At 41.5% G+C, this 25,000-nt stretch overlaps 1 protein-coding gene across 1 annotated transcript in view; it reads left to right on the top strand.

Annotated features, from left to right (window-relative positions):
• The first annotated feature begins 1,547 nt into the window (after nt 1-1,547).
• LOC135113844 (uncharacterized) overlaps nt 1,548-25,000 on the top strand; it is a 179,652-nt gene continuing 156,199 nt past the window's right edge. The window contains exons 1-2 of the mRNA XM_064029463.1: nt 1,548-1,574; nt 5,652-5,884. Coding sequence (XP_063885533.1) covers nt 1,548-1,574; nt 5,652-5,884 — 260 coding nt within the window. The remainder of the gene's footprint in view (nt 1,575-5,651; nt 5,885-25,000) is intronic.

Genomic DNA, 25,000 nt, shown 5'->3' with positions numbered 1-25,000 from the left:
CTCCCTTTGGCCAGCAGTATATTTTCAGTCTTGCAGAAGAAGAGAAGTGCCACCTAAACATGATGAAACCCGGGGAAAGGAAACAACCATAGCTCAACAGAGAATATCTATATCCTTTGGTTCTAAAGCTCCTAACAGAACTCTGAATTCCAGCAACATTTAACACCCCAAAACACAACGATGACCCAAATACAAGACAACAGAGAGGGACGGGCAAGGAGACTCGTTGTCACACGAGTAACTGGCACAACACTGTCAGCCTCGTAACTGGTGTTTATCCAACTTAATCGGCATGGGTGTTCTGCTGCTAGCAGATTAAATGTTTGTATGTGTCAGTGAAGAAAATATACAGGTAACACAGCTATGCAGTGGTTGTTAAGTGGTACTTTTTAACATACATGGCAACTCACCGGTTTCACGACGACTACCTTGTGTTCCTGCCACTCCTGGAAATGTTCCTTTAGATTGTACGATATTCTTTCTAAGTGATGTCATATTGTACTATGTTCCGTGAATTTTGCCCCTTTATTTATTTTTTCTTCTGCTGATGGTGGGACTTCGTATTGTTATTTGAATGATACTGTCTTGACCTGCTCCAATACGTTCACCTGCCGCAAAAGTAGCAGGGAAACATCCTCTCTCACGGAGATGCTGACACACTGTAGAATACTCTGCTATCTTGGTGTCCTATTTGAGTATCTGTGTCTGTATTCTGCTGCTGAAGCCCGGACATTCCGGTCACAAAATGAATATCATGCCAAAATACTCAATGTTACTGAATGTGAAAGGCATTTTCACAGTAGCAAAAAAATTTACTTTGGCAATTAGGTGATTAACGAGGCCTGTCACTTGGATGTCAACACATGAATTGTTGAGTGTTGAGGGGGTGATATTACAGTTACAATGAGATTCCAAGTATGTTTAAAAAAGTAGCACTTAACAACAACTACATAGTATTCTTACATGTACATTTTCTTCAATGACACATACAAAAATTTAATAAGTCATTTGCTAACTGTTTCTTGTGTACAAAAAAAAAAAAAAATCAGTTAATGCCGCGCGGCGCCATTTGAATACGCAGCGAGCCGATGAGGGAAGGAAGGAAGCAGAGGCCCACCCAGGCGAGCGGTTTCCGGAGCACACAACGTAAACGTTAATTTTTCGAAAAATAACGCAAAACACAGCATATATATATATGCAGTATTTTTTTTTTTTTTACTTGGAATTACTTGAACTATCAAATTACTTGAACTATCAAATCACGAAGTCTTGAACTATCAAATCCCAAAGTATGTACCTTAACTCTCTGCACATCCCAATCCCAAGCCAGTACTCCATCCCGAGTGACAACTTAATTTCGTCCGTCCTACACGACACGTGATGCAAAGGAAACAACATCACCCTGCGCGCTCTTAAGCGTGGGTGAATTGCATGGCAAAGGACAAGGAGTAGGGGGAGAGGAGGGTAGGCAGGAGAGGAGCTGGAGGGGGCAGCAAGCATCCGGCCCGATCTCGTCACTTTCATCACTAGAGAATTTTCTTATGAAAATGAACACAGCTGACTACAACTCGAGGGTGAGACCTGACTACGTTATAGGCAAGGTCAACTCTTCTGGTAGATTTAATATATTGCATTCAACATGAGGTGGCAAAGGGAAGTTGTCGAAATTAATTTAAGAATACTAGTTAGACACGTGAGATTTTAAACTGAACGAGAACGGGCAGGTAGTTATCGCACCTCAGGCACATTATGTTTTACTTTCTCTCTCTCTCTCTCTCTCTCTCTCTCTCTCTCTCTCTCTCTCTCTCTCTCTCTCTCTCTCTCTCTCTCTCTCTCTCTCTCTCTCTCTCTCTCTCTCTCATCTTTCTACTTTTTCGCTGCGCATAACATTGTTCATCATCACCACTTATAATTTTTTTTTTTTTTGTAGGAAGGACACTGGCCAAGGGCAACAAAAATCTAATAAAAAAAAAATGCCCACTGAAATGCCAGTCCCATAAAAGGGTCAAAGCAGTGGTCAAAAATTGATGAATAAGTGTCTTGAAACCTCCCTCTTGAAGGAATTCAAGTCATAGGAAAGTGGAAATACAGAAGCAGGCAGGGAGTTCCAGAGTTTACCAGAGAAAGGGATGAATGATTGAGAATACTGATTAACTCTTGCGTTAGAGAGGTGGACAGAATAGAGGTAAGAGAAAGAAGAAAGTTTTGTGCAGCGAGGCCGCGGAAGGAGGGGAGGCATGCATCAGCAAGATCAGAAGAGCAGTTAGCATGAAAATAGCGGTAGAAGACAGCTAGATATGAAACATTGCGGCGGTGAGAGAGAGGCACATGTGAAGCATACTCCATACATGGACGGATAAGGCCCTTGTACAGAGTTAGCAGCTGGGGGGGTGAGAAAAACTGGCGGAGACGTCTCAGAACACCTAACTTCATAGAAGCTGTTTTAGCTAGAGATGAGATGTGAAGTTTCCAGTTCAGATTATAAGCAAAGGACAGACCGAGGATGTTCAGTGTAGAAGTGGGGGACAGTTGAGTGTCATTGAAGAAGAGGGGATAGTTGTCTGGAAGGTTGTGTCGAGTTGATAGATGGAGGAATTGAGTTTTTAAGGCATTGAACAATACCAAGTTTGCTCTGCCCCAATCAGAAATTTTAGAAAGATCAGAAGTCAGGCGTTCTGTGGCTTCCCTGCGTGATATGTTTACCTCCTGACGGGTTGGACGTCTATGAAAAGACGTGGAAAAGTGCAGGGTGGTATCATCAGCGTAGGATTGGATAGGACAATAAGTTTGGTTTAGAAGATCATTAATGAATAATAAGAAGAGAGTGGGTGACAGGACAGAACCCTGAGGAACACAATTGTTAATAGATTTAGAAAAAGAACATTGACCGTCTACCACAGCAGCAATAGAACGATCAGAATGAAAACTTGAGATGAAGTTACAGAGAGAAGGATAGAAACCGTAGGAGGGTAGTTTGGAAATCAAAGCTTTGTGCCAGACTCTAGCAAAAGCTTTTGATATGTCCAAGGCAACAGCAAAAGTTTCACCAAAATCTCTAAAAGAGGATGACCAAGACTCAGTAAGGAAAGCCAGAAGATCACCAGTAGAGCGGCCTTGACGGAACCCATACTGGCGATCAGATAGAAGGTTGTGAAGTGATAGATGTTTAAGAATCTTCCTGTTGAGGATAGACTCAAAAGCTTTAGATAGGCAGGAAATTAAAGCAATAGGACGGTAGTTTGAGGGATTAGAACGGTCACCCTTTTTAGGAACAGGTTGAATGTAGGCAAACTTCCAGCAAGAAGGAAAGGTAGATGTTGACAGACAGAGCTGAAAGAGTTTGACTAGGCAAGGTGCAAGCACGGAGGCACAGTTTCGGAGAACAATAGGAGGGACCCCATCAGGTCCATAAGCCTTCCGAGGGTTTAGGCCAGCGAGGGCATGGAAAACATCATTGCGAAAAATTTTAATACGTGGCATGAAGTAGTCAGAGGGTGGAGGAAAGGGAGGAACAAGCCCAGAATCGTCCAAGGTAGAGTTTTTAGCAAAGGTTTAAGCAAAGAGTTCAGTTTTAGAAATAGATGTGATAGCAGTGGTGCCATCTGGTTGAAATAGAGGAGGGAAAGAAGAAGAAGCAAAGTTATTGGAGATATTTTTGGCTAGATGCCAAAAATCACGAGGGGAGTTAGGTCTTGAAAGGTTTTGACATTTTCTGTTAATGAAGGAGTTTTTGTCTAGTTGGAGAACAGACTAGGCATGGTTCCGGGCAGAAATATGAAGTGCATAATATTCTGGTGATGGAAGGCTTAAGTACCTTTAGTGGGCCACCTCTCTATCATGTTTAGCACGAGAACAAGCTGTGTTAAACCAAGGTTTAGAAGTTTTAGGACGAGAAAAAGAGTGAGGAATGTATGCCTCCATGCCAGACACTATCACCTCTGTTATGCGCTCAGCACACAAAGACGGGTCTCTGACACGGAAGCAGTAGTCATTCCAAGGAAAATTAGGAAAATACCTCCTCAGGTCCAACTAGCAGAGGCAAAACGCCAGAGGCACCTTCGCTTAGGGGGATCCTGAGGAGGGATTGGAGTGATAGGATAGGATAAAGATATGAGATTGTGATCGGAGGAGCCCAACGAAGAAGAAAGGGTGACAGCATAAGCAGAAGGATTAGAGGTCAGGAAAAGGTCAAGAATGTTGGGCGTATCTCAAAGACGGTCAGGAATACGAGTAGGGTGTTGCACCAATTGCTCAAGGTCATGGAGGATAGCTAGTTCACCAGGATGGTCAGCGAAGGGAGAGGAAAGCCAAAGCTGGTGGTGAACATTGAAGTCTCCAAGAATGGAGATCTCTGCAAAAGGGAAGAGGGTCAGAATGTGCTCCACTTTGGAATTTAAGTAGTCAAAGAATTTCTTATAGTCAGAGGAGTTAGGTGAGAGGTATACAGCACAGACAAATTTAGTATGAGAGTGACTCTGTAGTCGTAGCCAGTTGGTGGAAAACTCGGAAGATTCAAGAGCGTAGGCACAAGAGCAGGTTACGTAATTGCGCACGCATCATTACACAGCATCCACCTTTGCATCGAAAATGAGGATAGAGAAAGTAGGAGGGAACAGAAAAGGGGCTACTGTCAGTTGGCTCAGACACCTGAGTTTCAGTGAGAAAAAGAAGATGAGATTTAGAAGAGGAGAGGTGGTGTTCTACAGATTGAAAATTAGATCTTAGAGCGCAAATGTTGCAGAAGTTAATGAAGAAAAAGTTGAGGGGGGTGTCAAGACACTTAGGGTCGTCGACAGAAAGGCAGTCCGACCTGGGGACATTTATGGTCCCCTCTCCAGATGGGGACTCCGAGGCTGGTGTAGCAGTCGCCATGATGATTTTTTACAATTTTTGAGTGAAGGGTGTGTGTGTTATTAGGTGCTTGTAGTTTTGTGTGGAAGAAGAGAGTTGTCTTTAGAGGGCAGGCTGTGACTGCCCCCTTGTGTTGTGAGACACAAAGGGAAACGTTCAGTGAGGTCACAGCTGGGTTTAATGATAAGTTCACAGCAACCCCTGAACAGAGCTGGGAGTAATTATCGTTTCGGCAGGTGTGTACTGCCTCCTCCTGATATGGTCACCACAAGCCAGCCAGCGAAGTCCTTAAATTTTATTGATCTACATGGCCTACAACAATGTCTACAGCATTCCATCCGCATTCCCATCGATATTTTTTTTTGTTAATTATTATTATTTATTTTATTTATTTACTTGTTTTTATCTTAATATATCGCTATAGTGTCACCACTGAAATCATTAACGCCGAAATGTTGTTACTGCATCTATATTAAGTGAAGCTGTACTATTGTATTTTTGTGGGGGGATAAATGTCACTTTCAATTTAGTAATTAATTTTTTGTTTTAAAATTAATATTAGCATTACATTTCTTTATATCAATTATATTATTATTTTTATTATTGTTATTATTATTATTACTATTATTATTATTATTATTATTATTATTATTATTATTATTATTATTATTATTATTATTATTATTATTATTATTATTGCTGTTATTATTATCGTTATTCATGAGCAAACGGATATTTATTTTCACTCATGAATGCAATTTGTACCATCATCCACATAAACTACATACTTTTTATTTCAGCTGCGCAAAGAATCTTGGTGCGTGACGGTGCTTGTTATAAGTAATAACATCACCTTTCTCGCTGACTTTGCGGAAATATCACTTCGAGGTCGCCTCTTCGTGTGGTCCACAAGGCTACTGGTGGTTGCATTCCTTCCTCGAGACACAATCTTCAAGGTGCTCACAGATCACTGGACGTATTCGATGACGAACACAATGCTTTTGATGTACGATAAATCAAATAATGCATCAAGGTAACCTATTCATATGATTCACTCTTGTTATGCATGTCTGCGTGTGTGTGTGTGTGTGTGTTTGTGTGTGTACAGACTATATATATATATATATATATATATATATATATATATATATATATATATATATATATATATATATATATATATATATATATATATATATATATATATATATATATATATATATGTATGTATGTATGTATTAACACATATAAACATATATAAAAGCGTACTCTTTCCTTCTCTCGCCCTAAACCTTCCAAACCTTGATTTAACACAGAGTGGTCTCGTGATATACATGATGTAGAGGTGGCCCACAAAGGGTACCTAAGCCTTCCGTCATCCGAATTACATGCGCTTTATATTTCTGCCTGAAATCATACCAAATTTGTTCTCCAACAAGTCAAAAACTCCTTCACTAATATAAAGTGTCAAAATCTTTCAAGATCTAACTCCCCTCATGACTTCCGTCACCTAGCTAAAAAAATAACTCCAATAACTTTGCTTCTTCATCTTTCCCTTTCATATCAACCCGATGGCACCACTGCCATCTCATCTATTTTTAAAGCTTCACTCAAACCTTTGCTTAAAAATCCAGGGATTGTTCCTAACCCTACTCCACCCTCTGATCACATCATGCTACCCATTAAGATCCTTCAGTGTTGTTTTTCATGTCATCGCTGGTCTATACCCTCGGAAGGTTTATGGACCTGATGGGATCCCTCCTATTGCTCTTCGAAACTGTACCTTCGTTCTTGCATATTGCGTGGTCAAACTCTTTCAACTCTCTATATCAACATCTACCTTTCCTTCATGCTGAAAGTTTGCCTACATTCAGTCTGTTCCCAAAAAAAGGTGACCATTGTAATCCCTCAAACTACCGTCTTACTGTATTAATTTCTTGCCTATCTAAAGTTTTTTTTTTTATCTATCATCAACAGCAAGATTCTTAAACATCTATCACTTCACACCCTTCTATCTGATCGCCAGTATGGGTTCCATCAAGGTGGCTCTACTGGTGATCTGTTTTTTCTTGTTAAGTCTTGGTCATCCTTCTTTAGAGATTTAGGTGAAACTTTTGCTTTTGCCTTAGACATATCAAAAGCTTTTGGTAGGGCCTGGCACAAAGCTTTGACCTCCAGACTACCCTTCTACATCTTCAAATCCCTCTCCTTTAACTTCACCTCAAGTTTCCTCTCTGACCTTTCTGTTGCTGCTGTGGTAGACGGTCACTGTTCTTCTCCTAAATCTATTAACAGTTGTGTTCCTCAGGGTTCTGTCCTGTCACCCACTCTCTTTCTATTATTCATCAATGAACTTCAAAACCAAACTTCTTGTTATATCCTCTCCTGCGCTGATGATACCACCCTACATTTTTTAACTTCTTTTTGTAGACATCCAACACTTCATAAAGTAAATACGTCATGCCACAGAACGCCTGACTTCGGATCTCTCTAAGATCTTTGATTGGGGCAAAGTAAACTTAGTAATGTTTAATATCTCAAAAATTCAGTTCCTCCATCTATCAACTCGACACACCAAACTTATAGTCAACTATCAGAGCTCTTGCAACAGTGGGCCTTTTTTTTTTTTTTCATTTCTATCCCTTTGGCCGGCGTCCCTCGTACATAAGAAATATATATATATGTATATATATATATATATATATATATATATATATATATATATATATATATATATATATATATATATATATATATATATATATATATATATATATATATATATATATATATATATATATATATATATATATATATATATATATATATATATATATATATATATATATATATATATATATATATATATATATATATATATATATATATATATATATATATATATATATATATATATATATATATATATATATATATATATATATATATATATATATATATATATATATATATATATATATATATATATATATATATATATATATATATATATATATATGATGTAGTTGATGGTGCGATCCACTGGAACATTCGTGAACATTCGAATCCTTGTTCACGAATGTTCCAGTGGATCGCACCATCAACTACATGATGGAACGTGTTTATCACAATGAAGCAACACCTAAGCTTGCGATCCCAGAAGCTGTATTCCGAGAACTGCTGGAGTGCTGCACTAAAGAAGCACCTTTTACCTGCCCCCGCAGTAACAAGTACTGCCAGGCAGACGGCGTGGCAATGGGTTCTCCTCTCGGTGTACTCTTGGCAAACTTCTTCATGAGTTGCATCGAGGAGGAAGTTTTCAAGAAAGTAAAAAAGCCGGATATTTATTGCCGGTATATTGACGACATTTTCATCAAGACAAAGGATGCAGCCGAAGCAGAGCATCTTAGACTTCACCTCCAAGAAACATCTGGGCTAACATTTACTATGGAAAACAGCAAAGATGGAGCCATGCCCTTTCTTGACGTCCTAGTGCAACTAGAAGAAGGAAGATTTACCACCAGCGTCTACACAAAACCAACGAATCCTGGAGTGTCCCACGAGGTACAAGGATTCCACTATCTCAGCCTACATCAGAAGAGCGCTTATACACTGCAGCACGTGGAAACAAGTCCACCAAGAAATACAGCGCTCAACTCAAGTCCTCATAAACAACAATTTCAGTGAAAAGGACATCAACCGCCTAGTAAAGAAAATTGTCGACAGCTGGCATAACAAGAAGCAACAAGAGGATAAGAAAGGGAACATCAACATCTTCTATAAAGCAACTTTCTCTACCGCCAACGAAAAAGATGAGAGGGCCATCACGCAGATTGTGAAGAGGAACATCAAGCCTTCCGACCCTGACAGACAAGTTAAACTGATAATTTATTACAACACCAAGAAAACCAGCCATCTTCTTCTGAAAAATAACCCCTCAAAAGAGAAAGAGAGCCTTCAAATGTCACATGTCATATATGGGTTTACGTGTAACCAAGGAAACTGTAAAGTCCTTCCCTCCACCTATGTTGGCATGACGACAACAAGACTCTCCCAACGACTAACTTTCCACCTCGCATCAGGAGCACCCAAGAAACATCTGAAGCAGAAGCATAACATAAACATCACAAGAGGAATGCTAGTAGATAAAACGGAGATCCTAACTACATGCCCAGACACCAGGCGTCTCCCCATCTTAGAAGCACTATATATAAAAGAGACAAACCCTACATTAAATCAACAATCCGAAGACCTACAAGCATTACCGAGCGCGCGAAGACCCAGCTTGGATAGCAGCCCAGCACAGCCCGCGACAGCCGTCAGCCAATCAGAGACCAGGACGCGCAGCGGGGTGACAAGCCTACCGGTATAAATACATCCCCGCAATCAGCTTGAGCCATTCTCTCCGACACCCTCAATACGGAAATACCTTCGCTACTGAAGAAGGGTCAAGGACCCGAAATCGCGATCTAGCGACAATGACTAGCTTCGGCGAAGTCATACAGCCAATAAAAAAAAGAATACAAGACAATCATAAGGAAATCAATCAATCATATAAGGAAAATATCTTAAGAAAAATAATAAATGCTCAACTAGCTATCACATTCAATGATATATATATATATATATATATATATATATATATATATATATATATATATATATATATATATATATATATATATATATATATATATATATATATATATATATATATATATATATATATTTCTTATGTAGGAGGGGCGCCGGCCAAGGGGTAACAAATGAAAAAAAAATGCCCCACTGTGGTGCTAGTCAAACCTCACTCTTGTAAGAGTAGGAGGGGCGCCGGCCGGCCTATATATATATATATACGAGTATATATATATATATATATATATATATATATATATATATATATATATATATATATATATATATATATATATATATATATATATATATATATATATATATAATTACTCCCAGTGAGGTCTAAAGCACTGTTCAGGGGGTGCTGTGAACTTATCATTAAACCCAGCTGTGACCTCACTGAACGTTTCCCTTTGTGTCTCACAACACAAGGGGGCAGTCACAGCCTGCCCTCTAAAGACAACTCTCTTCCTCCACACAAAACTACAAGCACCTAATAACACACACACCCTTCACTCAAAAATTTTAAAATCATCATGGCGACTTCTGCACCAGCCTCGGAGTCCCCATCTGGGGAGGGGACCATAAATGTCCCCAGGTCGGACTGCCTTTCTGTCGACGACCCTAAGTGTCTTGACACCCCCCTCAACTTTTTCTACATTAACTTCTGCAACATTCGCGGTCTAAGATCTAATTTTCAATCTGTAGAACACCACCTCTCCTCTTCTAAACCTCATCTTCTTTACCTCACTGAAACTCAGGTGTCTGAGGCAACTGACAGTAGCCCCTTTTCTGTTTCCTCCTACTTTCTCTATCCTCATTTTCGATCCAAAGCTGGATGCTGCGTTTATGTGCGCAATGACTTAACCTGCTCTCGTGCCCACGCTCTTGAATCTTCCGAGTTTTCCACCATCTGGCTACGACTACAGAGTCACTCTCATACTAAATTTATCTGTGCTGTATACCTCTCACCTAACTCCTCTGACTATAAGAAATTCTTTGACTACTTAACTTCCAAAGTGGAACACATTCTGATCCTCTTCCCTTTTGCAGAGATCTCCATTCTTGGAGACTTCAATGTTCACCACCAGCTTTGGCTTTCCTCTCCCTTCACTGACCATCCTGGTGAACTAGCCTACAACTTTGCTATCCTCCATGACCTAGAGCAATTGGTGCAACACCCTATTCGTATTTCTGACCGTCTTGGAGATACGCCCAACATTCTTGACCTTTTCCTGACCTCTAATCCTTCTGCTTATGTTGTCACCCTTTCTTCTCCGTTGGGCTCCTCCGATCACAATCTCATATCTTTATCTTGTCCTATCACTCCAATCCCTCCTCAGGATCCCTCTAAGCGAAGGTGCCTCTGGCGTTTTGCCTCTGCTAGTTGGGGGATCTGAGGAGGTATTTTGGTGATTTTCCTTGGAATGACTACTGCTTCCATGTCAGAGACCAGTCTTTGTGTGCTGAGCGCATAACAGAGGTGATAGTGTCTGGCATGGAGGCATACATTGCTCACTCTTTTTTCTCGTCCTAAACCTTCTAAACCTTGGTTTAACACAGCTTGTTCTCGTGCTATACATGATAGAGAGGTGGCCCACAAAAGGTACTTAAGCCTTCCATCACCAGAATCTCGTGCACTTTATATTTCTGCCCGGAACCATGCCAAGTCTGTTCTCCAACTAGCCAAAAACTCCTTCATTAACAGAAAATGTCAAAACCTTTCAAGATCTAACTCCCCTCGTGATTTCTGGCATCTAGGCAAAAATATCTCCAATAACTTTGCTTCTTCTTTCCCTCCTCTATTTCAATCAGATGGCACCACTGCTATCACATCTATTTCTAAAGCTGAACTCTTTGCTCAAACCTTTGCTAAAAGCTCTACCTTGAACGATTCTGGGCTTGTTCCTCCCTCTCCTCCACCCTCTGACTACTTCATGCCACGTATTAAAATTCTTCGCAATAACGTTTTCCATGCCCTCGCTGCCCTAAACCCTCGGAAGGCTTAGGGATCTGATGGGGTCCCTCCTATTGTTCTTAAAGATTTGTTCTTATTGTTATTTGTTCTCCTATTGTTCTTAAAGATTCTTAAAAATCTATGACTTCACAACCTTCTATCTGATCGCCAGTATGGGTTCCGTCAAGGCCGCTCTACTGGTGATCTTCTGGCTTTCTTTACTGAGTCTTGGTCATCCTCTTTTAGAGATTTTGGTGAAACTTTTGCTGTTGCCTTGGACATATCAAAAGCTTTTGATAGAGTCTGGCACAAAGCTTTGGCACCAACTCTCTTTTTATTATTCATTAATGATCTTCTAAACCAAACTTCTTGTCCTATCCCCTCTTACGCTGATGATACCACCCTGCACTTGTCCACGTCTTTTCATAGACGTCCAACCCTTCAGGAGGTAAACATAGCACGCAGGGAAGCCACAGAACGCCTGACTTCTGATCTTTCTAAAATTTCTGATTGGGGCAGAGCAAACTTGGTATTGTTCAATGCCTCAAAAACTCAATTCCTCCATCTATCAACTCGACACAACCTTCCAGACAACTATCCCCTCTTCTTCAATGACACTCAACTGTCCCCCTCTTCTACACTGAACATCCTCTGTCTGTCCTTTACTTATAATCTGAACTGGAAACTTCACATCTCATCTCTAGCTAAAACAGCTTCTATAAAGTTAGGTGTTCTGAGACGTCTCCGCCAGTTTTTCTCACCCCCCCAGCTGCTAACTCTCTACAAGGGCCTTATCCGTCCATGTATGGAGTATGTATATATATATATATATATATATATATATATATATATATATATATATATATATATATATATATATATATATATATATATATATATATATATATATATATATATTTATATATATATATATATATATATATATATATATATATATATATATATATATATATATATATATATATATATATATATATATATATATATATATATATATATATATATATATATATATATATATATATATATATATATATATATATATATATATATATAAATATAATATATATATATAATATATATAATATATATATTATATATATATATATATATATATATATATATATATATATATATATATATATATATATATATATATATATATATATATATATATATATATATATATATATATATATATATATATATATATATATATATATATATATATATATATATATATATTAGGGTGGCCCTCTGTAGGGGGGTGAAATTTCAAACGAATAATGTCTATGCTCCAAACCCGGATTCTTGTTCCTTTTGACCCAGAAACGTGCTGTGCAAGGTTTCATTGAAATCGGAATATATTTAAACGGTGCTCAACGACTCTGAAATTTTACTCATCGAACGCTAGTCACAAGCACTCCGGGTCCCCCTCCCACGTTGCTCTCGTGGGAGTATTAGCCGCTTTCCTCTCCTGGCGGGGGTTGTGTGGTTGCTAGCCACTCATTGTCGCCCGGTCCGTGCAAGCGTTCCCTTCCTGGTGTCCGGGAACTGGCGCCGATGGTCCGCGACGACCTGGACGAGGAACTGCAGTTGTTCTTCGTCCTTCGTCAGGAGCCGGTTATATTCCTGAATCAGGGCGACGCCTCGTTCCGCGTGGTCATTGGTGACCGACAGGTTCCCCAGCGCTTTGCACGCCTTGCCGTACGCCTCATCCTTCTTCCAGTCTGCCGGTTCCAACGCCAGGAATCCCTTGTCGATGGACATCTTGGAGAAGAACGAGGACGTATTGGAGGTCACGAAGTCCTCAAGGCTGCAGCCGCTGATCGCTGAAGCGGGAATGGTCACTCGCTTCTGGGCTGTGTCGTTGCCGTCCTTCTCCTCAATCGCCGCTACCATCTTCTTCTTTGTTTCTGATGAAACCCGGTCGTCGAAGAACGCCAGGGCTACCAGCTCTTCCGAGAGGTACCAGAGGTGGCCGAGGAGCTTGTTTGTCGCGGCCTTGGAGACCTCCGCGTCCTCGTACCCGTCCAGTGCCTGAAGCAGCTGAAGATCGTTGAGCGGAGCCGCGACAGCAAGTGGGGCTTGCGTCCAGGCTTTGCTGTAGAGGCGGGCGGAGAACATGGCTACCCTCAACAGTCCGCGCTCCTCCTTCGGCGTCAGTTTGACCTGTTCCCTGAACAGCCACACCTTGAGCGAGTACAGCACCTTGCTCATCCACCGAGCGTGGTGCATGGGGCCAGGGGCACGGAAGCGGATTCCGCGGGGAGGTACGCCGCCGAGAAAGATGACGGTTAGTTCCAGAAGTTCCCGGTAGTCGTCCCGAAGGTCTGTCCGCTCTTTCAGGGCCTGAAGGAACCACTCGATGTCGACCTCTCCTGCTCCATCCTCGATCGGCTGGAACTCGCCTTGGTTGATGAAGGGCCACCTCTCCTGGAAACGCTTGAACAGCAGGACAGCAGGCCCTGTAGTTGGCCCCATCACCGACGTGAAGACCGCCTCGATCACGAGCTCGAGAATGTGATGCCGGCAGGCGAGGTAGAGGAGGTCGCTCTTCAGCTGCCGCTCAATCAGGGTACACGCCCCGGTGTGGCGACCCGTGTTGGCGGCGGTGGTGTCAAAGGACATCCCCACGACCCGGTCAGCGACGCTCCACTTCTCCAACGCCTCCACGACGGCCTTCGCTTCATTCGCCCCTCTTCCACTGGGAAGCTTCGCCACCTGCAGCAGCTGAACCTCCCCTCCCCCAGACACGAGGATGGGCAAGCGGTCGACGTGGGCGTTGCTGGTGAGATCCGGCATCAGCTTCCCGTCCCAGTGGACTACCAAGGGGCCTTCTACTCGCAGCTTCTCCTTGAGGGCGGAGGCCAGTTGCTCGCGGTGACGACGGCGCTGGCTTTGGATCGATGTCCTGTTGATGTTGTACTCAACTGTGTCGTGCCCCAGGGCACGCGCTGTCTCGGTGAGGACGAACACTGCGCCACGGTCGCTCACCTTGACGCGATCCAAAGAGGCCGCCACGTCCGGGGTGACGATGTTGAGGTTCGCTCGAGGCCGTTTGGGTGGGACTGGGGAGATACCAAGTGTGGGGCTTCCTTCGGCGCTGGTGCTAGAGGAGGTTGAGGACGAATCCTCCAACTGGACTCTTGCCGCGGACGTCGACGCCTCCTCCTCCGCGCGTCGCTTCCTCACCTCCTGTGTCGCTTGCCGCTGTGACGATCGCTGTTCTTGGGCAGCTAGTGCTGTGTCCACCCCTCCCATGCGTCCCCGGCGTCCTGGTTCACGTTGAGCGAGAAGAAAAGCTTTGTCCTCCTCGTTTGTCATTGTCTCTAAAGCGCCGGCCTTCGCGACGTCGAAGAGATTCGCCAGGCGCTCCTTGAACTCCTCCTCCCTCTTCACTTGTGTTCCTGTTGTCCGTGCCTTGTTCTTGCGTACAAGGGTGTACTCCTTGTACAAGGTCTGGATGTTCTTGACGACGGTGTCAATCCGCTGCATGGGAATTCTAGCCTTAGCCCACAGCGCCTCAACAATTTTCGAGACCTTCCGGGACGCGTCCACCACCGTCATCTTCTCTACGTCCAACTTGTAGGTCAGGAGGCCCAGAACTTCTCCAGAGGATGGAAGTTGGGCTCCAGATATCTCGTTTATGGGGGCACACAGATAACGTCGCTTAGAAGCCATCTTAGCCTGAAAATGAGAAAGGATTGACAACAGTTAGTAACGCACTCCAGAAACATGCAAACACGTTGAAAAAGTACTGCCAAGCACTAGACAAATCCTAGACAGAGGAAAAGGAGCACTAGACGAGAGTTGCCACACACAGTCCTTGGTCCATAGTCCACCAACGAGAGCATCTGAGAATAGAGCCGCGGCATTTGTCACCGACAAAGCCCCTGTATCGTTGAACGTGAAAATGATCTTATATAGTAAAACTTCAAGGTCGTTGAGCACCGGGTAAATATTATTCGATTTAAAAAAAAAATTACTCGCGTGGTTTTCTCATAGAGTGGAACAAGAATCCGGGTTTGGAGACTGATTTTCAAACTTTCGAAAATAAGGGCCACCCTAATATATATATATATATATATATATATATATATATATATATATATATATATATATATATATATATATATATATATATATATATATATATATATATATATATATATATATATATATATATATATATATATATATATATATATATATATATATATATATATATATATATATATATATATATATATATATATATATATATATATATATATATATATATATATATATATATATATATATATATATATATATATATATATATATATATATATATATATATATATATATATATATATATATATATATATATATATATATATATATATATATATATATATATATATATATATATATATATATATATATATATATATATATATATATATATATATATATATATATATATATATATATATATATATATATATATATATATATATATATATATATATATATATATATATATATATATATATATATATATATATATATATATATATGTACACACACACACACACACACACACACACACACACACACACACACACACACACACACACACACACAAACACACACACACACACACACACACAGAGGGTATTCCGCGATTTACGGAATACCCTCTGTTTTAAGTAACTATAAGTAAAAAATACTCCATACATATATGCCGTGTTTTTCTTTATTTTGCGAAACAATAACGTGTAAGTTATGTGTTGGTTTTGCCTCTCGCCTGGGTGGGTCTCCGCCTCCTTTGGCCGTTCCTACATTGGTGAAATTGGATGGCGAACGCGTTGCAACTCCGCTGCGACTTGTTCGCAATGGAGTCGCAGTACGCTCTCTAGAGTGGGCCTAGTCGAAGCTAGTTCGCCAGGCGAATGTTTTCAACTGTTTAAAACACTCGCTGTTGAGTCGCCACGGCTAGGAGTCCCATCACGATCGCAGCATTGTTGCAGCGCTGTCGCAGCGCTGTCCTCGCTGTCACAAGGGATTCGCAGTGTTGTTACAGCAAGTTTGCTGCGTTCGCAGTGCTGTCGAAGCGGATTCGCAGGAGTAGGAACCTGTTCTACATGTCGTTCACACCTTTATGCTAGATGACAGTGGATTCATACTTCGCTGCAAGGATGATCCAGCATCTGTCTCTCTCTCTCTCTCTCTCTCTCTCTCTCTCTCTGTTTCTATATATATATATATATATATATATATATATATATATATATATATATATATATATATATATATATATATATATATATATATATATATATATATATATATGTGTATATTTATTTATTTCATTTATTTATTTATTTTTTATGTAGGAGGGACACCGGCCAAGGGCAACAAACATTTAATAAAAAAAAAAAAACCCACTGAGATGTCAATCCCTGAATAGGGTCCGAAGCGGTAGTCAAAAATTGAAGGATAAGTGTCTTGAAACCTCTCTCTTTAAGATGGAAATACAGAAGCAGGCAGCGAGTTTCAGAGTTTATCAGAGAAAGCGATGAATGATTAAGAATACTGGTTAACTCTTGCATTAGAGAGGTGGACAGAATAGGGGTGAGAGAAAGAATAATGTCTTGTGTAGCAAGGCCGCGGGAGGAGAGGAGGCATGTAATAAGAAAGATCTGAAAGAGCTGTTAGCATGAAAATAGCGGCAGAATATAGCTAGAAATGGAACATTGCATAGATGAGAAAAAGGCTGAAGACATTCAGTTAGATGAGTGGAGTTGATGAAACGAAAAGCTTTTAATCCCACCTTGTCTAAAAGAGTGGTAGAAGTGGAACCCCCAGACATGTGAAGCATACTCCATATATAGACGGATAAAACCATTGTGCACAGTTAGTTGCTGCTGGGCTGAGAAAAAATAAACAGGTGGAGACGTAGCAAAACTTCTAACTTCATAAAAGCTGTTTTAGCTAGAGAAAAGATGTGAAGAGGATTTCCAGTTGAGATTATAAGAAAAGAACATACCAAGGATGTTCAGTGTAGAAGTGGGGGACAGTTGAGTGTCATTGAAGAAGGGATAGTTGTCCGGAAGGTTGTCTCGAGTTGATAGATGGAGGAATTGAGTTTTTGAGGCATTGAACAATACCAACTTTACTCTGCCCCAACCAGAAATTTTAGAATGATCAGAAGTCAGGCGTTCTGTGGCTTCCCTTCTTGAACTGCTCTTTTCCTGAAGTGTTGGACGTTTGTGAAAAGACGTGAAAAAAATGCAGGGTGGTATCATCAGCGTAGGAGTGTGTAGAGCAAGAAGTTTGGTTTAGAAGATTATTGATGAATAATAGGTAGAGAGTTGGTGACAGGACAGAATCATGAGGAACACCACTGTTAATAGATTTAATGACCGTCTACCACTCCAGCATTCCTGTTTAGGATAGATTAAAAAGTTTAGATAGGCAGGAAATTAAAGCAACAGGACGGTACTCTGACGAATTCGAAGGTTCACCCTTTTTAGGAACAGGCTGAATGTAGGCAAACTTCCAGCAAGAAGATAAATACTGACAGACAGAGTTGAAAGAATTTGACTAGGCAAGGTGCAAGCACGGAGGCGCAATTTCAGAGAAAATAGGAGGGACCCCATCAGGTCCATAAGCCTTTCGAGGGTTTAAGCCTGCGAGGGTATGGAAAACATCATTGCGAAGAATTTTAATAAGTAGCATGAAGTGGGAGAGGGAGGGAAAAAGAGAGGGAAGAACAAGCCCTGAATCATCCAAGGTAGGAAATTTTTGAGCGAAGAGTTCAGCTTTAGAGATAGATGTGATAGCAGTGGTGCAATCTGGATGAAATAAAGGAGGGAAAAACAAAGAAGTAAAGTTATTGGAGATGTTTTTGGCTAGATGCCAGAAGTCACGAGGGTAGTTAGATCTTGAAAGATTTTGACACTTTCCATTAATGAAAGAGATTTTGGCTAGTTTGGGCAACATACTTGGTATGGTTCCGGGCAGAAATATAAAGTGCATGAGATTCTGGTGATGGAAGGCGCAAGTACGTTTTGTGGGCCACCTGTCTGTCATGTACAGCATAAAAAACAGGCTGTGTTAGGTTTGGAAGGTTTGGGTCGAGAAAAAAGAGTCAGGAATGTATGCCTCCATGTCAGACACTATCACCTTTTTTATGCGTTCGGCACACTAAGACAGGTCTCTCTCACGGAAGCAGTAGTCATTTCAAGGAAAATCAGCAAAATACCTCCTCAGGTGCCCCATCTAGCAGGGGCAAAATGCCAGAGGCACCTCCGTTTAGGGGGATCTTGAGGAGGGATTGGAACGACAGAATAAGATACAGATATGAGATTGTGATCTTAGGAGCCCAACGGATAAGAGAAGATAACAGCATAAATAGAAGTATTATAGGTTAAGAAACGATCAAGAATGTTGGTCGTACAGCTGACATCTGGTACTCCTATAGTCTAGAATATTAAATCCTCCTGTGGCGCCAGTTTTGTCTGGTTCTCCCTAGCACGTGTCTAAGTCCTCTTCAGCAGTTGAGGTAAGTCTAAAGTTCATTATTTCCTCTGTGTACGAGGTAAAAGTGGTGACCTTGAAACAGTAGCCGTGTAGGACCTTACATGTGACTTGGACGTGTCTCTTTTTGCATTGCACCAGGCTATGTGTTGTCTAGGCCCTTGAGAAAAAAGAAAAAAAAGAAACTGTTCCGAGATTGAACGGAAGCTATTTGAATGGTTGACATTTGGTAGAATTGGCTACCTCCCCATGAATGCCGGAAGTTCTTACAGTCATATATGAGGTGCAGTGTAGCATTTTTATGTTTATTTTGTGTTCTGTGTGTTTTGTTCATAGCCTAGATCAAGGAGAGAATGGCTGGGGGTACAGGTTACTCACAGCCTGCGTCTCCTACGCCTACAGGGAGTGAAAGCATAGATTTGGCTCAGTTTGGTGTCGGGACACACAGCCCTACATATAGAGTCTACGTCCGAAACATTAGTCCCACTGACAGTGTAGGTGAAACATCATAGATGGAAGGTATGTCTGAGGAGATAAAAATTTGAATTGGAGATGAGGAAAAATGGAGCTGGAGGAGGCTAGATAAATGAGAAGGCTTGAGCTGGAAGTTGAAAGTGAAGCAAGAAGACTTAAGAGAGAGAAGAGGGAAGGTAAGATGCTGGAGACCAAGAGGAGGAGAGAAATAAATAGGCTTTAAGGGGAGAAGGCGAAAGATGTATGAAAAGGAAGAGGCTGAGAAGAACATGATATTTGAGTTGGAGAACATCCAACTAGCGGTTCATTACCCTCATGGTATTACCTTATTATTTAGAGTGTTATTATCTAGAGTGTGCTTATTACTTCAAAAAGGTTTTTTGAAAAGAGGATTACAAGCGGCAGGCCACCTCTTATAGAGAGTTAAAGAAATTAAGGATAATGGAGCAATTTCTAAATGTGGCCGAAAAAGAAATAGTAATGTTCGTCCGGGAAAAGATATTTAAAAGTCTGAAGTAGGCGGCCATTTGGGCAGTTAATCATGTCTTGGCCCACCGACCTGTATCTCAACCGTTAAGGTGATAGGAGGCAGCAGTAATGCCAACTCAGTGGAAGTCCACTTTCATAGTGTTGGGGGCGTAAGTAAGTTCGCGGGTGGGAACTACTAGACCCTAGAACATAAGAACATAAGAACATAAGAAATAAGGGAAGCTGCAAGAAGCGACCAGGCTTACACGTGGCAGTCCCTGTATGAAACACACCTACCTATTTCCATCTGCTATCCCCATCCATAAACTTGTCTAATCTTCTCTTAAAGCTCTCTAGTGTCCTAGCACTAACTACATGATTACTGAGTCCGTTCCACTCATCTACCACTCTATTTGAGAACCATTTTTTTCCTATCTCCTTCCTAAACCTAAATTTTTCAAGCTTGAACCCGTTATTTCTTGTTCTACCCTGGTTGCTGATCCTAAGAATTTTGCTTACATCTCCCTTGTTAAAACCCTTATACCACTTAAAGACTTCTATCAGGTCCCCTCTTAACCTACGTCTCTCTAAGGAATGTAAATTTAACAGCTTCAACCTCGCCTCGTAAGGAATACTCCTCATCCCCTGTATCTTTTTAGTCATTCTCCTCTGTACTAATTCTAATAGACCTATATCTTTCCTGTAATGTGGGGACCAGAACTGCACCGCGTAGTCTAGATGAGGTCTGACCAGCGCCAAGTATAACTTTAATATTACTCCCGGCCTTCTACTTTTAACACTCCTAAAAATGAATCCTAGTACCCTATTTGCCTTGTTTCTGGCTTCTATGCATTGTTTCCCTAGACGGAGTTCAGAGCTAACTATAACTCCTAAATCTTTCTCGTACCCTGTACCTACCAGAGTTTGGTTGTCTAATGTGTACCTATTGTGTGGGTTTCCTCTACCTACGCTAAGCACTTTACATTTATTGATATTAAATTGCATTTGCCATCTATCCGTCCATTCATTCATTCTATCTAAGTCTGCCTGCAAGGCGATGGCATCCGATTCTGACCTAATCAATCTACCTATCTTTGTGTCATCCGCAAATTTACTAACATCACTACTAATTCCACTATCCAAGTCATTGATATACATTAGAAATAACAATGGCCCTAATACTGATCCCTGTGGCACCCCACTAATTACATGACCCCACTCGGATTTCGAGCCGTTTATTACCACTCTCTGTCGCCTGTCACTAAGCCATGACCCTATCCAGCCTAACACTTTCCCATCTATCCCGTGTGCCCTAACCTTTCTCAGGAGCCTTTGATGGGGTACCTTGTCAAATGCTTTACTAAAGTCCAGATATAAGATATCATAACTATCACCATTATCTACTGCCTCGTACACCCTACTGTAAAAACTTAACAAGTTTGTCAGGCAAGACTTCCCCTTCGTGAAGCCATGCTGTGACTGATTGATCAAGTTATGTTTGTCTAAATGTTCCCTAATGTTCCTCGCTATTATTGACTCTAACATTTTACCTACAACTGAAGTTAAGCTGACAGGTCTATAATTAGACGCTAAAGTTTTATCTCCCTTCTTAAAGATGGGTACTACATTAGCCTGCCTCCACATTACTGGTACCTCACCCGACTCTACTGATTTCCTAAAGACAGAAACTAACGGCTCACTAATAATCCCTTTACATTCCTTAAGTACTCTGGGATATATTTCATCAGGTCCTGGTGACTTGAACTTTTTTAGCCTATCTATCTCCTGTTCCACTATCTCCCTAGTTATGGAAACATCTGTCAGCTTCTCATTCTCATCTGCTCTAAACACCTGTTCACTATCTGGCATATCCTGCATGTTTTCCTGGGTGAAGACAGTTAAAAAATAATCATTCAGAAGTTTACTAATCTCCTCCCCAGAACTAACCAGCTCCCCATCTGCTGCCTTTAATGGACCTACAGTATCCTTAATCTTCGTCCTGTATACCTGATAAAATCCCTTGGGGTCCGTCTTCGCCTGGCTGGCTACCTTTGATTCATAATTTTCCTCAGCTTTCCTCGTTAACTTCCTGACTGTTCTAACTAATTCATTATATTGTTTCCTTAAAACTTCTTCACCTGCCCTTAATCTCCTATATATACTTCTCTTACGCCCTATATAATGCTTTAACCTAGCAGTCATCCATTTAGGATCATTTTTTTGTGATCTTATTGTTCTATACGGAATATTTGCTAACTGACCTGTATGAACTTTATCTACGAAATATTTATACAATTCATCTTCATTTACTTCACCTAGTCCTCTCATCTCTTCCCCTACCATCCTCTCCACTCCCTCATCTACTCGCCGCGACCTCACCTCTCTCATTTCAGCATGACCTGACATTCCAACATACTCACACCTAGCTCCCCCCTTCCTCTTTCCTCCTCCCTTCCGGACACATCTTCCCTCCTCTTGTCCTACACCCTCACGCCTCACCTCATCTCTCTCATCCTGCCTTATCTCTCTGAACTCCGTCCCTGACCTGACCTCACCCTGCATCCCTTGCCAGTCCACTCCTTGGAGGTACCTTTTTAATTCTTCAAAATTTGCTATCCTAAAGTCAGGTATTTTACTAGTGTTTTTGTTTCTAACTGTTTCTTCCCATTCTAAATTGTACCTAATTTCCCTATGGTCACTGTTACCTAGCTGTCCTCCAACCTCTACCTGCGTGACTGCTTCCTCCCTGCTAGTAAGAATTAAATCTAGAATATTATTCCCCCTTGTGGGTTCTACGACTACCTGTTTTAAAAAAATTATCCTGAATTACCTTAAGAAATTCCTCTGCTTCCTTGTTACCCACCATCAGACTCCAGTCGATATTCCTAAAATTAAAATCTCCTACCACACATACCTGACTGTACCTGCCTGCTCTATTTAATTCCTGCCACAGTGAGGTGTTAATTTCCTCTGTACTGGTCGGTGGTCTGTAAACTACCCCTAGTACTACTGACTGCGATCCTTCTTTAATATCTACCCATATCGACTTCGCTTTGTTATCTGTTTTAATTCTACTGTTGATACAACACTGTAATGTGTCCCTAACGTATAACGCGACGCCTCCTCCTCTCCTGTTTTCCCTATCTTTATAGAACATTGTATACCCATCTATCTTAACCTCTGGATTAAATACTTTTCCTGACATATCTAACCAAGTTTCAGTTAAAGCAATGATATCAAATTTCTCAACGCTCGCTATTCCTCTAAGCAAGTCTATTTTATTCAAAATACTTCTACAGTTTGTGTAGTAAACACTTAAGCTATTTCTCACCATCCCTGAGCTAGCTACCTTTCTAGATTTAACTATTTTGCCCCTCGCCTTCTCACTACCCCTTCCTCCCTCCCGACTAACGAAAAAAGTGCTGGAGTGCAGTAACCTCCCGTTCGAGTGTTTCGGCCAAAACACGAACACCCTGGCGTGATAAATGCACTCCATCCCTGGCGTACAAGGTGTCCCTGCCATAGAAAAGGTCCCAGTTGTCGATGAACGTCCATCCATTACTCCTACAATGATTTGCGAGCCTGCGATTCACTGTAATAGCCCTGGACAGCCACTCAGCAATAGCCCTGGAGGATAACTGAAAGCATGATGCATAGTAATCCCAAATTCAACAGCCAACCCACTTGCTATTGTTGTATGGATATAGGGCATCTTAAATCTTGGTACAGCCACAGCAGTTATGCCCTCCCAGAAACAGATGCTGTTGCTAGTCTGAGAGATCGCCTTCTACGTGATCGTAGCAGAAGATCCTTTAAGGCCCCCATACATTACAAGCCATGATTGCACAATCATGATTGATAGTGCATGGGGGTCTTAATTAGAGGCGTGCTGCGGGAGAGTTTTGAGCATCCAGCCCCATTACATCGAACGTGAGGGTATTCTGTCGGTATTTACTAAATTGAAAGGAGAGGCAGAGGAAATCGCCTCCGTGTGACCCGTTTGTACACCACCAGCTCTTGTGAGGTCTGGTTTGGACTGGTGCCGGCCATTCTCGTGTGAGGGCACAGTTGACATTGCTCGGCTAAGATACCCTGTGACAATATTGCATGCCACTGCAGCCCATCAATCTGTTTGCAAGAACATTACTGAGAGGTGAGTGGCTTCAAGTAAGGAAATACTGTGCCAGGAGATTAATGCTGCGGAGACTTTTGCCACAGTTGAAATGAAATAAGAATGCTTGCTAATGACCGCGGAGGGGTGGGTGGCGCTAGCGGAGGACTTACCAATATCGAGAGTAGATTTCCTTTTGGGGAATGACCTGGCTCGGAAAGTCTGGATGCGGCCCCCGTCCGTGGGCACCGTCTCAGGCGTCGGGCTCGTTGAAATTCCAGAACCCTTAAGTATCGTAACTCGCTCTATGGCGAAGTGAGTAACCCAGGACTCCTGAGGCCGATTGCAATCATGAGGAGCTACCACCAGCAGAGCTCGGAGTGGAAGATAATGCCACAGTGGGGATAGAGTGCTCAGACCAGTCTTTCCTGTCTGGTACGTTCGGGGTAGCTGCCGAGGGCGGAGAGACTCTCAACTCAGCTATGGAAGCGAGAGTTTCCTCCCCTGTGGAGTGTACCGGAGGCGAAGAGCACGCTGCTTCCTTGGCGGGACCAGACATGGCGGGTAGTAGTTCACCTAGTGGACTACCTTTTGCTCCAGCTGAGTGTAAAGTTGGTAGCGTGCTTGATGAGGATCGTTCTTGTGAGGGACGTGTTGCCACCTTACTATGCCAGGATGGAAGAGGGGACTGAAGAAACAAAGGGTCAGGAGGAGTTTAAAGTGAATGACAATATCTTGTATAGCCGGTGAAGAGAGGAGGATGGATCAAAGGAGCGTGAAACGGACTCGGAAATATTAACATGGGCCTATATGATAATCTCAGGGAAGAAAGGGAAGGACCGTTTGATCATGTATGTCCCCATGGGACAGACTCACGTGATGGGGTGAGGCGAGGTGCAATCTGTCAACCAGTACTGGGTATAACATTCCACCGAGATGTAGTACGTAGTAAT

Source organism: Scylla paramamosain, chromosome 26 (assembly GCF_035594125.1).
Source record: "Scylla paramamosain isolate STU-SP2022 chromosome 26, ASM3559412v1, whole genome shotgun sequence".
Taxonomy (NCBI): Eukaryota; Metazoa; Arthropoda; class Malacostraca; order Decapoda; family Portunidae; genus Scylla; species Scylla paramamosain.
This window is presented reverse-complemented; position numbering and strand designations above follow the sequence as displayed.